This window comes from Notamacropus eugenii, chromosome 3 (genome assembly GCF_028372415.1).
Source record: "Notamacropus eugenii isolate mMacEug1 chromosome 3, mMacEug1.pri_v2, whole genome shotgun sequence".
NCBI classification, from domain to species: Eukaryota; Metazoa; Chordata; class Mammalia; order Diprotodontia; family Macropodidae; genus Notamacropus; species Notamacropus eugenii.
This window is the reverse complement of record NC_092874.1, coordinates 210,161,841-210,175,318: the sequence shown is the minus strand read 5'-3', so window position 1 is coordinate 210,175,318 and position 13,478 is coordinate 210,161,841. Positions and strand designations below refer to the sequence as shown.

Genomic DNA, 13,478 nt, shown 5'->3' with positions numbered 1-13,478 from the left:
TTCAGTTATTCCAGAGCAGTTATTCCAGAAAAATATGTATCCAGATCCAACTTCAGTAAGCTAGCCTTTATTTGCCTGCCTTGTTTCAATCAGGGATGCTATTTGGATTTAACACTTGCTGAGTTCTCTTCTAACAAAAGTTCTTCATCTTTTGTGTTTACTAGATTTCATGTTGTCCATAAATTTCCACATATTCCCTGTGAGCATCATCTTTCACCTGCTGCAGAAAGCAGGGCAGGTTTGCATGAGGCAGACAGTTTTTAGAGTACCTTTTCTAACTCCTTCCTCATGCCAGGAGGTGAGCAGTACAGTACATTAAAAAAGTTCCTTACAAAAGAGAGGAGCCAAGATGGCGGAGTAGAAAGATACACATACGCTAGCTCCCAACCCACAGCCTATAAAATACCTGTAAAGAAGAACTCCCAACAAAATCTGGAGCAGCAGAAGCCACAGAACAACAGAGCAGAGGAGATTTCTGTTCCAGAGAGACCTGAAAAACTGACACGAAAGGTCCATCGCGCACCTGACCCAGAGCAGAGCCCAGCCCTGCCTTGGCCACACAGCACCAAGAGGAGCAGATCTGAGCAGGCTTCAGGGACAGAATCTGCAGTGGCCACAGAGGTCCCTCCACCCACAGGTGCCAAAGGTCAGTGAGAGGGTCTTTTTGTCTCGCTGAGAGGGGAGCGGGGTGTCCCTATAACTCAGGCCCCCTCGGGAGGCAGCAGTGGAGGTGGCGGCAGACAAGGGCTCCCAAAGCAATCAGGAGCTCGAATCCATTGTTGAAGGTCTCTGCATAAACCCCCTGAGGGCACTAAGCCCCTGTATGGCAGCCCTGCCCCCACCTGACCACATGAACTTAATCTCACACTGAATAGCAGCACCACCTCTGCCAAAAGCCCTGAGGCTGGGAAGCAGCATTTGAATCTCAGACACCAAGCACTGGCTGGGCAGATCTGGAAGCCAGGTGGGGATGGAGAGGAAACTCAGAGGTCAAGTAACTGGCTGGGAAAATGCCCAGAAAAGGGAAAAAAATAAGACTATAGAAGGTTACTTTCTTGGTGAACAGATATCTCCTCCCATCCTTTCTGATGAGGAAGAACAATGCTTACCATCAGGAAAAGACATAAAAGTCAAGGCTTCTGTACCCCAAACATCCAAAATAAATATTCCATGGGCTCAGGCCATGGAAGAGCTCAAAAAGGATTTTGAAAATCAAGTTAGAGAGGTGGAGGAAAAACTAGGAAGAGAAATGAGAGATGCAAGAAAAGCATGAAAAGCAGGTCAACACCTTGCTAAAAGAGATCCAAAAAAATGCTGAAGAAAATAACACCTTGAAAAATAGGCTAACTCAACTGGCAAAAGAGGTTCAAAAATCCAATGAGGAGAAGAATGCTTTAAAAAGCAGAATTTTCCAAAGGGAAAAGGAGGTTCAAAAGCTCACTGAAGAAACTAGTTCTTTAAAAATTAAAATGGAACAGATGGAGGCTAATGACTTTATGAGAAACCAAGAAATCACAAAACAAAACCAGAAGAATGAAAAAATGGAAGAGAATGTGAAATATCTCATTGGAAAAACAACTGACCTGGAAAACAGATCCAGGAGAGACAATTTAAAAATTATGGGACTACCTGAAAGCCATGATCAAAAAAAAGAGCCTAGGCACCATCTTTCATGAAATTATCAAGGAAAACTGCCCTGAGATTCTAGAACCAGAGGGCAAAATAAATATTCAAGGAATCCACAGAACACCGCCTGAAAGAGATCCAAAAAGAGAAACTCCTAGGAACATTGTGGCCAAATTCCAGAGTTCCCAGGTCAAGGAGAAAATATTGCAAGCAGCTAGAAAGAAACAATTCAAATACTGTGGAAATACAATCAGGATAACACAAGATCTAGCAGCTTCTACATTAAGGGATCAAAGGGTGTGGAATATGATATTCCAGAAGTCAAAGGAACCAGGACTAAAACCAAGAATCACCTACCGAGCAAAACTGAATATAATACTTCAGGGGAAAAATTGGTCTTTCAATGAAATTAGAGGACTTTCAAGCATTCTTGATGAAAAGACCAGAACTGAAAAGAAAATCTGACTTTCAAACACAAGAATGAAGAGAAGCATGAAAAGGTAAACAGCAAAGAGAAGTCATAAGGGACTTACTAAAGTTGAACTGTTTACATTCCTACATGGAAAGACAATATTTGTAACTCTTGAAACTTTTTTCAATATCTGGGTAGTTGGTGGGATTACACCACACACACAGAGAGAGAGACAGAGACAGAGATAGAGACAGAGACAGAGGGCACAGGGTGAATTGAATAGGATGGTACCATATCTTAAAAAAATGAAATTAAGTGGTGAGAGAGAATTATATTAGGAGGAGAAAGGGAAAAATGGAATGGGGTCTCATAAAAGAGGCAAATAAAAGACTTTTCAGTGGAGGGAAAAAGAGGGGAGGTGAAAGAAAAAACATGAAACTTACTCTCATCACATTCCACTAAAGGAAGTAATAAAATGCACACTCATTTTGGTATGAAAACCTATCTTACAATACAGGAAAGTGGGGGAGAAGGGGATAAGCAGGGTGGGGGGGATGGTGGAAGGGAGAGCAATGGGAGGAGGGAGTATTCTGAAATCAACACTCTTGGGGAGGGACAGGATCAAAAGAGAGAATAGAAGCAATGGAGGGCAGGATAGGTTGGAAGGAAATATAATTAGTCTTTCACGACATGGCTTTTATGGAAGTCTTTTGCATAACTACACATGTATATCCTATATTGAATTGTTTGTCTTCTCAGTGGGGATAGGTGAGGAGGGAGGTAGGGAGAGAAGTTGGAACTCAAAGTTTTAAAAACAAATGTTAAAAATTGTTTTTACATGCAACTGTAAAATTTTAAATATAAGTGTTGGGGTATAGAAATCTGTCTTGGTCTTATAAGAAAATAGAGTCAATGGAGATAAGGAAAGGGAGGGGTGTGATAGAAGGGAGGGCAGATTGAAGGAAAGGTTAATCAGAATGCCTGGTGTCTTGAGGGGAGGAGAAAGATGGGCAGAAAATTTGGAACTCAAATTCTTGTGGAAATGTATGTTGAAAACTAAAAATAAATAAATTTTTAAAAATAAAACAAAAATATGAAGTAGACTAAGAGATGAGGATTTAGGGTAGTTGACTAGTACACACAGTTGTCATTCAAATAGTCTATAGACACTACATTGGAATTGAACTATGCATGCCTTAAATATATCTTTCTGTTTACATTTAACATTAGCCAGCTGTATCATTTTCCCATGGATCACTACTTCCTTGATAAACATTATCCATGTATGGCGTTAATGAGATAGTTCTAGTGCACTTTGATCTCACAGAACGTCTATATGTTTGTACTGCATCTAATGAACCATAAATCATAGTCCTCTAGCTTATATTTTTTAAAAGTACCCCATGGAAACTGAATGGATGGCTATAGTCTAATTTGTATTGGCTGTATGAGTCTGTAATTCTAATTGCAAGAGAATCATTGATATCTTAGGATGCTCCTTGGATCTCCTGAAATGAGAAAACTATTAGCTATCTACAATCATTAGAAGTGAAATCCACATGAATTCCACCCTTTGGCACAAAAAACTAATATAAATATGTGTTACTATTACTTATTAGTAAAGAGTAAGTTATTAGGTTAAAGATGCTCCATTTTGGTTTGTACACAAGGTTATTAGAAAGTTTGTTCTTATTATACTTTCTGATATTTATTTGGAAAACAAGCATAATAATTATATTCTATTGTATTCAATATCAAAAAAGTTTGGATTGAAGTAAATAAGTAGCCATGAGGGAAAAATGCAGATTATCTTTCGTAGAAGGAAATTATTTACTTTGGAACTGAGGATTTTACAAAATGTTTGTGGATTGGTACATTCTTTGAACCTATAAACTAGACTCTTTTAGTGTCAAGAGTAAATGAAGAAATGCCAACTGATGGTCACCAATAGGACATGCTTCTTACCTAGAATCATTAAAACAATTCTATATACTCAGGCTACAAAGCGATTTGACAAGGGTTTTTTTTAAAGAATGTAGCTTTGACTTACCATAGAAACTAAGGTAACCAAACAGACCAGCAAGCAGATACATAATGAGCATTCCTGTGATGGAGATATTAGACACAGTCTGCATTTTCTTTCGAGACCGACTGAAAAAGGAGAGAACAAACTGAACTTCTAGTTTTACAAACTATTGAGGAGTTTGTGAAGGCAGTTGCTGTTCAACTTCTTCTCTAGTTACTTAGTGTATAGTTGATTTATAATATTAATTTAAATTTGACTTCTATGAGAACTATGAAAAACTTTTTTCAAATACTATTTCTGGCCTACTTGCTCATATTAAATAATATTTTATTGAAGGTGTGAAAAAACCTGACTACTGAATAACCAACATAGAGATCAAATTAGTTTCAAACCTAAGAAAATTTATTAATTTTATTTTGAAATAAACTTATTCGCTATATTGAAGAAATTTTGCAATCAAAACTAGACAATTTGCCCATTTAGACACCTAACTCCTTAGAAACAGTTCATACATATCCATGGACACTGTCCAATATGTTATTATCAAACTAAGTCATCATTGTGAAAATGGAGAAATTGTCACTGATACTTTTTATGAGAAGTTCCAGAATTATGAAGAAATATAACTTCTGAGAATGAGCATTACAGTGCTTGTTTTAACATACTGAGGTTCCAAATACTATACCCACATGGAAATGACCACTCCAGTTTTAAAAAATAAAGCAACTCTTATCACCATCTGATTCTTTTAGGTGATACCTAGACCTAGTAATGGGCAACTAGGTGGCACAGGAAATACATTGATCAGCTTGGAGTCAGGAAGACTCTTCTTCCTGAGTCCAAGTCTGACTTTTAGACACTAGTTGTGTCACACTGGTCAAATAAGTTTGTTCATCTATAAAAATGACTGGAGAAGGAAATGGCAAACTACCTTTGCCAAGAAAATCCCAAATGGGGTCATAAAGAGTTGGATATGACTTAAAAAATGACTGAACACAAAAGAACTAGTAATTAGTCTTTTTTTTTAATTTGGAGGAAAAACAGTGGAGATAAAGGGATGTAGTGCTTATGAAAAGGACAGTCACACTACAGGTGAAGTCAAGCCAGGAGAAGTTGTGGTCTCTTCTCCAGAGAATCCTCAGTAGAGGACATCAACACATACAGGGAGGAAATGTGTGTCTCCTGGATGCTGACACCCTGGGACAAAGGATCATTTGTTTCCTACTAATTACAGACTTTGTGACACTTACACTCTCTAGCACATCCACCAGTATATAAGTCCAGTATATAAGAAGGGTTCTAATCTTCAATGGGGAAAGAGCTCATGAACCAATTTGTAGATATGAAGAATCCCATTCAGTGACTACATCTTATAGATGAGGAAAATGAAGTCCAAAAGAGAACAAAATGGTTAACCATTTCCAAACAGGAAATGTTGAATTAAAAAAATTTAGTACTAGTCATCAGTAAAGCTATTGTCTATCATTTCTGCAATGAATGCTCTGAGCAGTGAATCTATCCAGGCATTTCACTACTAAAGCATGTTCCCATGTGACATAAGACATAGTCCATGGAAAATTATAAAATTATGTTTCCACAGAGGGTGTATGTGAACAAGATGCACACATTTTAAAATCAAATTATAAAGCTAAAGCAATGGCAACCTTACTCTTTAAGCTCACTGTAGATTGGAAGTACCTCAGGGTGGCATACAAAAGCAAACGCAAGAATGGGGATTGCATAGGCTGTCTGAAAAACAAAAATAACAAACTTTGGTTAGCCTTTTACTATGAATAATACTACTATGCCATCTAGTCTTACATCACAGAAACTTAATGTGTCATGTCAATATGATGGTCAGAGATTTAGTCTAGGGAATCTAGCTTACCCGTGAGTTAAATGCAAAGTATTTTGGTTGACATTTGTCCATACTGTGTGCTTCATATTCCACATCAAAGGAATCTTTGATTTGCTTCTCATCTAGATCTGCAGCATTTCCTTTAGTATAATCCATCATGAAATTTACTTCAGTAGCCTGAGACTTATTGGGTAACATCTTGAGGTGCATCAGAAGTGTGTTGTTGTACGTCATATTTCCAACATTGTGATCCAGGACAGGTAGAGGACAAGGAATTTGGAATTTTTTATAGATCACCTAATTTGGAATGTAAGGGGTGGGGGAAAATATAATAAAAGTTGAGACAAAAATTGTGAAAGATGACAGTGGCATGTATTATTTAAAAAATCTACTGCTGTGATTGCTAGTTTAAGGATAAATATATAATTTTCAGGTACCCATTATCATTATTAATACCTTGTATTCTCTATCCTAATGGAAATAATTGCAGCATTTTGGGTGTACTACTGACAGCCACAGTCAGTGTATAAGACATTTTTGTTCACTAAAGCCACCTCTAGTCTGTCTGACCCTGCTCTCAATTACATTCTATAGTTTTGTATGGTACAACGCTCAGCACTAAAGGTATTGTCACTATCATTTTAAAAAATTAATGTGAAGGAAAAACGTCTAATGAGTTGAAAATGAATGAAATAGAAGTGAAAGTTTGATCTCAATCTAACGGCCCCTTTGCATCTTCTTTTCTTGGAGATATGTGAGGACAGAAGGAAAGGAGAAGAGGAGAAATGGAGGGGAAATATGGAAAGGCAGAATAGGAAAGGGAGACGGAAGAAAGGGAAAGGGAAGCAGCAAAGGAGAGCAAAAGGAGGAAGAAAAGAAAAGGGAGAACTTTAAAGTTTTTGAAGCATTTCATATGCACTATTTCATTTGATTTTATTCTATTCCATCATCATCAAAATGTTAGGATTATGGGGGCTGATATTGTGCATACCTACTTTTCCTTTGAGCTTGCTAATGACTTTCCCCCACCTTCGGAAGGAGGGAAGGGTCCCTGACTGACTCTGATGGAAATATTTCTCCTGTCTTACCAAAGTATCATGTCATTCAGTAATTGTATTGGTATTCTACTTCATCTATTTTCAAATCATGAGATTTTTTCCTCATCATTCAAAATGGTCATGAAAAAAACTGTTATCTATGAGATCTATTTCATGATACATAATCAAAATATCTGAAATTCATACTGTATTGAGCCATAGAGAAAAATCACTTACTACACTGACAAAAAATACCATGCAGCTAAGAGAAAATCCACTGGTATAACCAAGGTAACCTACAAAAAAGGAGAAAAATTATTTGGTCAATAATCATTACCAAGGTACAGTCTATATAATCAAACCAGGAGAAGCAATATGAATAAAAGTTTCAGTTGGGAAATAAATTTACCTAAATTTTTAAGAAGAGAAAGTGGAAGAATAATCCCAATAGACACAAATATAACGAGGTAGTTGCCATTGAGGTACCATTCTCTAAAAGAGAAAAAGAAGAAAGGTATAGTAGCAATTGAAAAGGTCAAATAGACTGATTTAGTCGAAGTCATAGAAAGAATATAAGAACATACCCAGTATTCTCTTCAAGTCCCATGAATGTCCTGATTACTTCAGGCAGTTCATATTTAATAATAAAGAGGTAGCTTGACATTGCTGAAATGAGGGGAAAATGAACAACTTAGGGTCATTAGGATTCAGTGAAGAACAGTGGATAACATTAAAAGCATAGACTAACTCAGAACAGGTAATGGTATCAAGCACATATTTTCTTCTTATATGACACAAAGTCCTGCTACAATGCTTTATCATGACATATGATATGACCCTGGGTTTGTTAAGGTTATCATAAGAGAATGTAAGTTCTAATATGTCTTACCAAGTTGGAAAAGCTTCAAGGTCAGGGACAGTAATATTCTGTTTCAGTCATGTGATGACCAGCTTTGGTAAGTCTGGAAAGTTTTACCACTAAAAAACTGGCCACCATCTAGTAGTGACAATTTAGGTCATGGTAACTCATGAGGAGTCATCTACTAAGGCATGGAGGAGTTGTAATTTATATTTCTAGAGGGTGTGCTCATCATCATGAAATCAGAGATATTTTTATGGAAGAGGCTCTGTCCTAGGCTGCTGATATAGGGGAGATACATGTTTCCATATTTCTTCCCTATTTCACATCTTTCTTCATGATTCTCTAGAGCAGAAGTATCAAACATGTGGCCCAAACCAGATAAAACATAATTGGGAAATATTCAACAAGATAAATTTTAAAATGCCATATAATATAGATAATATCTTCTCTAAAAACACAGGGTGCACCTGCACTGTGAAAATGGCAAAGTGCCCCCTTCTAGAACCATTTAGTCATCCCCTTACTATTGAGCCACTGTGACTCTCTTCCCAAACCTAGACATTCCCAAAGTAATTTTGCTTCAGATACAGATTTGAATATGAGGTAGGTTAGTTCAGTACAAAAATTGTAGTATTAATGATTAACACACCACTCCAAAGGCAGGAAAAAACAAATGTTTTAAACCACTGTTTCTAAATACATTATACATTTGGTTCTCCCTAAGTCATTCTCTTTTCTTATGCTAGTAAACCACACATCACATTGTTGTGGAACCTTCATAGACACAAACATATAGACAGATAGAAATATGCATATTTAAATTAATACATAGCTAGAAAACACTTAGCATCTATGAATTTATATAGCTGATACATAACATCCAGAAAAAGGTTAGTAATAGTTCTGTTGCACTTAGTCCTGCTCAGACCCCATTTGGTAAGTTATGTTTGGGTATGAGCTTGGCATCTGAATTCTCTTCCAACTCTGAATCTCTGATTTTAAAGTGGCAAAAAAAATCTCAGCTTATTGGTCATACTTCATATAGTTGTGTGAATATGACAGCAAATAGACCAATTCCATTTTTCAACATTAATAATTACCGGACAGTAAGCAATAGTTGGGTTTGCCACACAGTTCATTGGATGCAATTGCTAGAATCATACGCCAAATTATTTTAGCTATTATAACAAAAAAACTGAGTATGATACTATGATACTATGCAATTAAACTCTTAGTAATTAGCCATTTTTAAAACTTACAAAAGAACCAAATTTAAATTACTTTAATTGAATCATATAAATTTGGTGCAAATACCAGCAAGATGAATGAAATATTTGTTTTCTTGATTCCAAAAAATTATTCTAATCCAATACTGTAGTATCAGTATAACATATGTAGGAAAGAAAATAAACTTTCTTATTTACCCAGTATTTCATTTTTTAAAAATACTAGAATTACTAGGTAATTTCTAAAAATTACTGAATAAGAGAAGCAGGGAGAGTTGAGGACCTCGAAATAAACAAACAAAACCCAAACCTGTTTTCCTTCTCCTTTCCTAAGATATATTGGGCCATCTTAATGGATAATAACGTCCTAATTAAAGCCCCAATGTTCCCCAGGGAGTTTGCCACTGCTGAGAGTCACAACTTGAGAAGTTGGAGACAAAAAGCTTCAGAGTACATGTTCTAGATGGGTCAGGGAAGCTTTAGAGATTGAAACTGTTTGGACCTTTTGCTCAGGTACCCAGAAGCACAGTACCTTAAAGCAAAATATTTCCAGCTACATCTCATATAAGTTCATTTTTCAAAGACTTCCTCTTAGTGCTATAACTTGACCTCAGAGGTCTAGGTCCAGAAAAGAACACCTAATCCTCAACTATGTCTACAATTTTTAGTTATGAAGTATGTTTAGGGCTAACTTTCTTCAGATATAGATTAATGTATTAAATTTGCAATAAGTGAAAAATGATACTGTACATTTATGTTTTATTTTTTAAATAGAAGTCAATCCAAAGCTAGGATTTGAAACCAATTACTATTTAAATCTTATTTGAAATTCTATTATTGTTTTTCATGGTATTTTATCTGTACATATTGCTAATTATAGGAGAAGAGAGATAGACAAAGAGTGAGAGAGACAGAAGGACACAGAGACAGATGCAGAGACAGAGGGAAGAGAAAGAAGAAAGAGGAGGAAAACAAGACAGGGAAGGGGGAGGAAGGGAGAGAGAGAGGTAGGGAGGAGAGAAAGGGGGAGAGTAAAGAGTGAAAGCAAGAGTCAGGGAGGAAACAAATTTACTTATGAAACATAAAGCTACTGAAAGAGAGGAACAGTTATCTTTCCATTTATAAAATAATCCTGCTGTGCCAGCCAACTGAATGTAAACTTTCTCATGTATCATACATTTTGTCATTTGCCTTACCTCCAATATTTTGCATTATAATAGAAACAAAAGCTCCAATTTTCCCAGGCCATCCAAATGCTTTTTCCCCTAATTTCTCATAAATTAATGAACCTGTATTTGAAAAAAAGAGAAGGGAAGGAAGAAAAGAAAAAAGAAAAGATGTAAAGGATTAAGGGAGGGAGGGAGGAAGACTCATTGAAGTATTTTAATTATTTAAAACATTTCTATAAAGAGTCATTATGACACAGTAGATAGAGAGCTGACTTCAGTGTCAGGAAGACCAAGGCCCTCTTCCCACTTCTTACAAATATCGTGTAAATCACTTAGTAACCTCTCAGTGCCTTAGGCAAATTTCTAAGATTGTATCTTGCAGAGAAAGTGCTGTTCTGCTTTGGTAGAGGAGATTGATAATTAAGAGTATACCAACAAAAGCTTAGTTCTAGCCTCATCCCCAAAATATTTCCATAGTACAACTTCATTTAAATCATATCCAAAGACTTTAAAGAAAACTCAAGCACTTTTATATTGTAATACCACATTATCACAGATCTTAAAGGAATGTCAGTTATCTAGTCAATTTTATGAATAAAAAAACAGAAGACCACAGAAAATAAATGTCATACAGGTAATAAAGTAATCTGGCAGCAGCAGCAGCAGTAGCAGCTAGCTTTTATATTGTGCTTTAAGGTTTATAAAGCACTTTACAAATATTATTTCATTTTGTCCATGCAATTACCCTGGGAAGGAGGTGCTATTATTATCCCAGTTTTTACAGATGAGTAAACTGGCTAAGTAAGGTGGTATAAAGTGACTTGCACAGGGTCAGACAGCCAAAATATGTAAGAGTTAAATTTGAACTCAGGTCTTCTGACTCCAAATTCAGCACTCTACCGTGCCACCTAGCATAATAGTAGAGAGAGTTAAATCTGAGTCTTCTGACTCCAAATTCAGTCCTCTTTTCACTGTACTATAGTTCCTCTCTACATCAGACAGAAAAATAAAATAAGAAATTCCAATAAAAACAACAACAATAATTAATAACCTCCAGACAGGGGTAGCAGTTCAAAATCAATCTTAACAAGAGAGCATGGAAAAAATTTTAAATTAAAATCTTTATGCATATCAGATTTTAAAATTCAAAATCTTTACATGTCATCTACCAGTAACCCCCTTCACTTCATTTGGATCATACATAAATCCATTGATTTGGCCAAAAAACTTGGTAATTGTCATTGAATGAAAGTTGATAATTGTCATTGAGAAGAAAACAGCACAAGAAACCAAAGGAAATTAGTAAATATTGGGGATCAAAAATTCTTTCAAAAGAAAGTCAAAGCATAAAGCCACGTACTATGTGGAATACAAATTTGATATTAAGAATGACATACCTCCCTCTTTGGCTGTCTTCAGTAAAAGGTGAACTGAATAAAGTGATAATATTGCCACAGCAAGCAGCAAGATTCTAAGAAGATAATAAAGGATAGGAAAAGAGCAATAAGCGAGGTATTATCAGTTGAAACTTTATATCATAAACCCAAACCCCATAGTATACACTGGGAAATTAAAGTATAAGAATCAAGCTCACTACTGCTATACTGAATTTTATAATAAAGAAAATTAACTAAAGAGTAAAACTTTGTATTGGCATATTGCTTATCTGAGTAAAATGGCTGTCCCTATTCAATAGCTTGACCAAGTTCAGTCTCAAAGTTGGAAATATAGTAGTAGTATTGGCAATAATGTGTGAAGCTCATTTGACTACCTTTTCTTTTTCTTTTTCTTTTTCTTTCAATTCCTAGCAAAAGCTTTCTAATTGTGAATTCAGCACTTTCTGCCATTCAGAAAATGGTCATGCGAATGCAGATGCACAGCCTAAAAGATCATGGACACCAAAATTGGGGCAATGCCTAAAGTAAGAATAGGAGTGTATTATGAATCTTTAACAACAGGGAATCCTGGGGGCAGAAGACTGTATGTGCAACACACTTTAAGATTAAACTATATTATTAACTATTTCTCTTTCACTTTTGAAAGTCTTAGGCACTCAAAGAATTAATAAAAAAGGTTGCTATTGTATGTGTAGGTATGATTATTTTTTGGTAAGAACTTCACGTGAATCACAGTAAAATTAATGTAACATATCTTTAAGGCTTAGAAAGACTTACAAAAGCAACTGTGATATCTCAATAACTTACAGAAACCTTGTGAAGTCGATAATTGCAAGTATTATCATACCCATTTCACAGATAAGGAAATGGAAATTTTAGGTGTAAGTTTTCATGGATAGTCCAGGTATTTTCTCTCTTTTTATAAATAACTATGGGATAATTAACTGCTTAGCAAAACTACTCTTAATAAAATAGCAAGGCCTTTAAGTGGAGACTCTACAGGCCTGCTTTCTGCTCATAGGCTCAGATTTAGAGACGAGGGACCTCAGAGGTCATGTATTGCAACCCTGCCATTTTGGCACATGAAGAAACCAAGGGCCAAAGAGGTTAAGTGATTTGTCTAGGACAGATAGGCAATAAATATCAAAGCTAGGATTTGAACCTAGGTTTTCTGATTTCAAATCCAGAGGTCTTTTCACTGCCTCTCTGATGAGATAATTCAGAGCAACTTTAATATTACCAAGGCAGCCTATGTAGGCTAAAATGGATCCCCTCCATTGATCCCCTTCTCATCTCCTCAGCTGCCTGGACCTTGTGGGCATTCTTCCATTCTTTCCTCTCACCCCTCATGTGGTGGTCTGGAAGAATGGGATGATGACTCATATCACGTAGATGGCCTGCAAATCATCAGCTACAATCTTCCAGGCAAGGTAGAAAATCATCACATTTTCTGTCACTCAAGTTCCTCAGTGCCTTACTGTTAATTCTGAAGCTCTGCCTCCAGACCTCTGGTCAATGCCGTCTAACCTGCTAATGCATCCTAAGGACCTTTGGATCTTGTCTTCTACTCTATAGAGACATATTGAAGACTTTGGAATTTTCCTACTGGCCCTGCACATAAACTCTTAGATAGGTCTTGTCTTCCTTTTGTATTTACATGCCCAGTGATCCCCTATGCCTGATAAATGCTTTTCATTTGTTGATTCAACAAAAACTTTAAAATTATTTATATTTTGTTTTTACATGGCCTTTATTTCTAAATATATCCCTCTTATTCCTTACCCAGAGAGCCATTCTTATAGTAGGAATAGAAACACAGAAAAAGTATTTCAGTAAAATTAATGAATCAGCTGCAAAGTCCTACA

At 36.1% G+C, this 13,478-nt stretch overlaps 1 protein-coding gene across 5 annotated transcripts in view; it reads right to left on the bottom strand.

The window, feature by feature from the left end:
* The window catches only part of SLC38A4 (solute carrier family 38 member 4), a 132,768-nt gene that overhangs the window by 19,992 nt on the left and 99,298 nt on the right, over window positions 1-13,478 (bottom strand). For all 5 annotated transcript variants that reach the window (XM_072654238.1, XM_072654240.1, XM_072654239.1 and 2 more), the window contains 8 exons: window positions 11,614-11,687; window positions 10,244-10,336; window positions 7,544-7,625; window positions 7,369-7,451; window positions 7,197-7,255; window positions 5,953-6,219; window positions 5,734-5,813; window positions 4,089-4,189 (listed from right to left, as the gene is read on the bottom strand). In XM_072654238.1, the coding sequence (XP_072510339.1) occupies window positions 4,089-4,189; window positions 5,734-5,813; window positions 5,953-6,219; window positions 7,197-7,255; window positions 7,369-7,451; window positions 7,544-7,625; window positions 10,244-10,336; window positions 11,614-11,687 (839 nt within the window). The remainder of the gene's footprint in view (window positions 1-4,088; window positions 4,190-5,733; window positions 5,814-5,952; window positions 6,220-7,196; window positions 7,256-7,368; window positions 7,452-7,543; window positions 7,626-10,243; window positions 10,337-11,613; window positions 11,688-13,478) is intronic.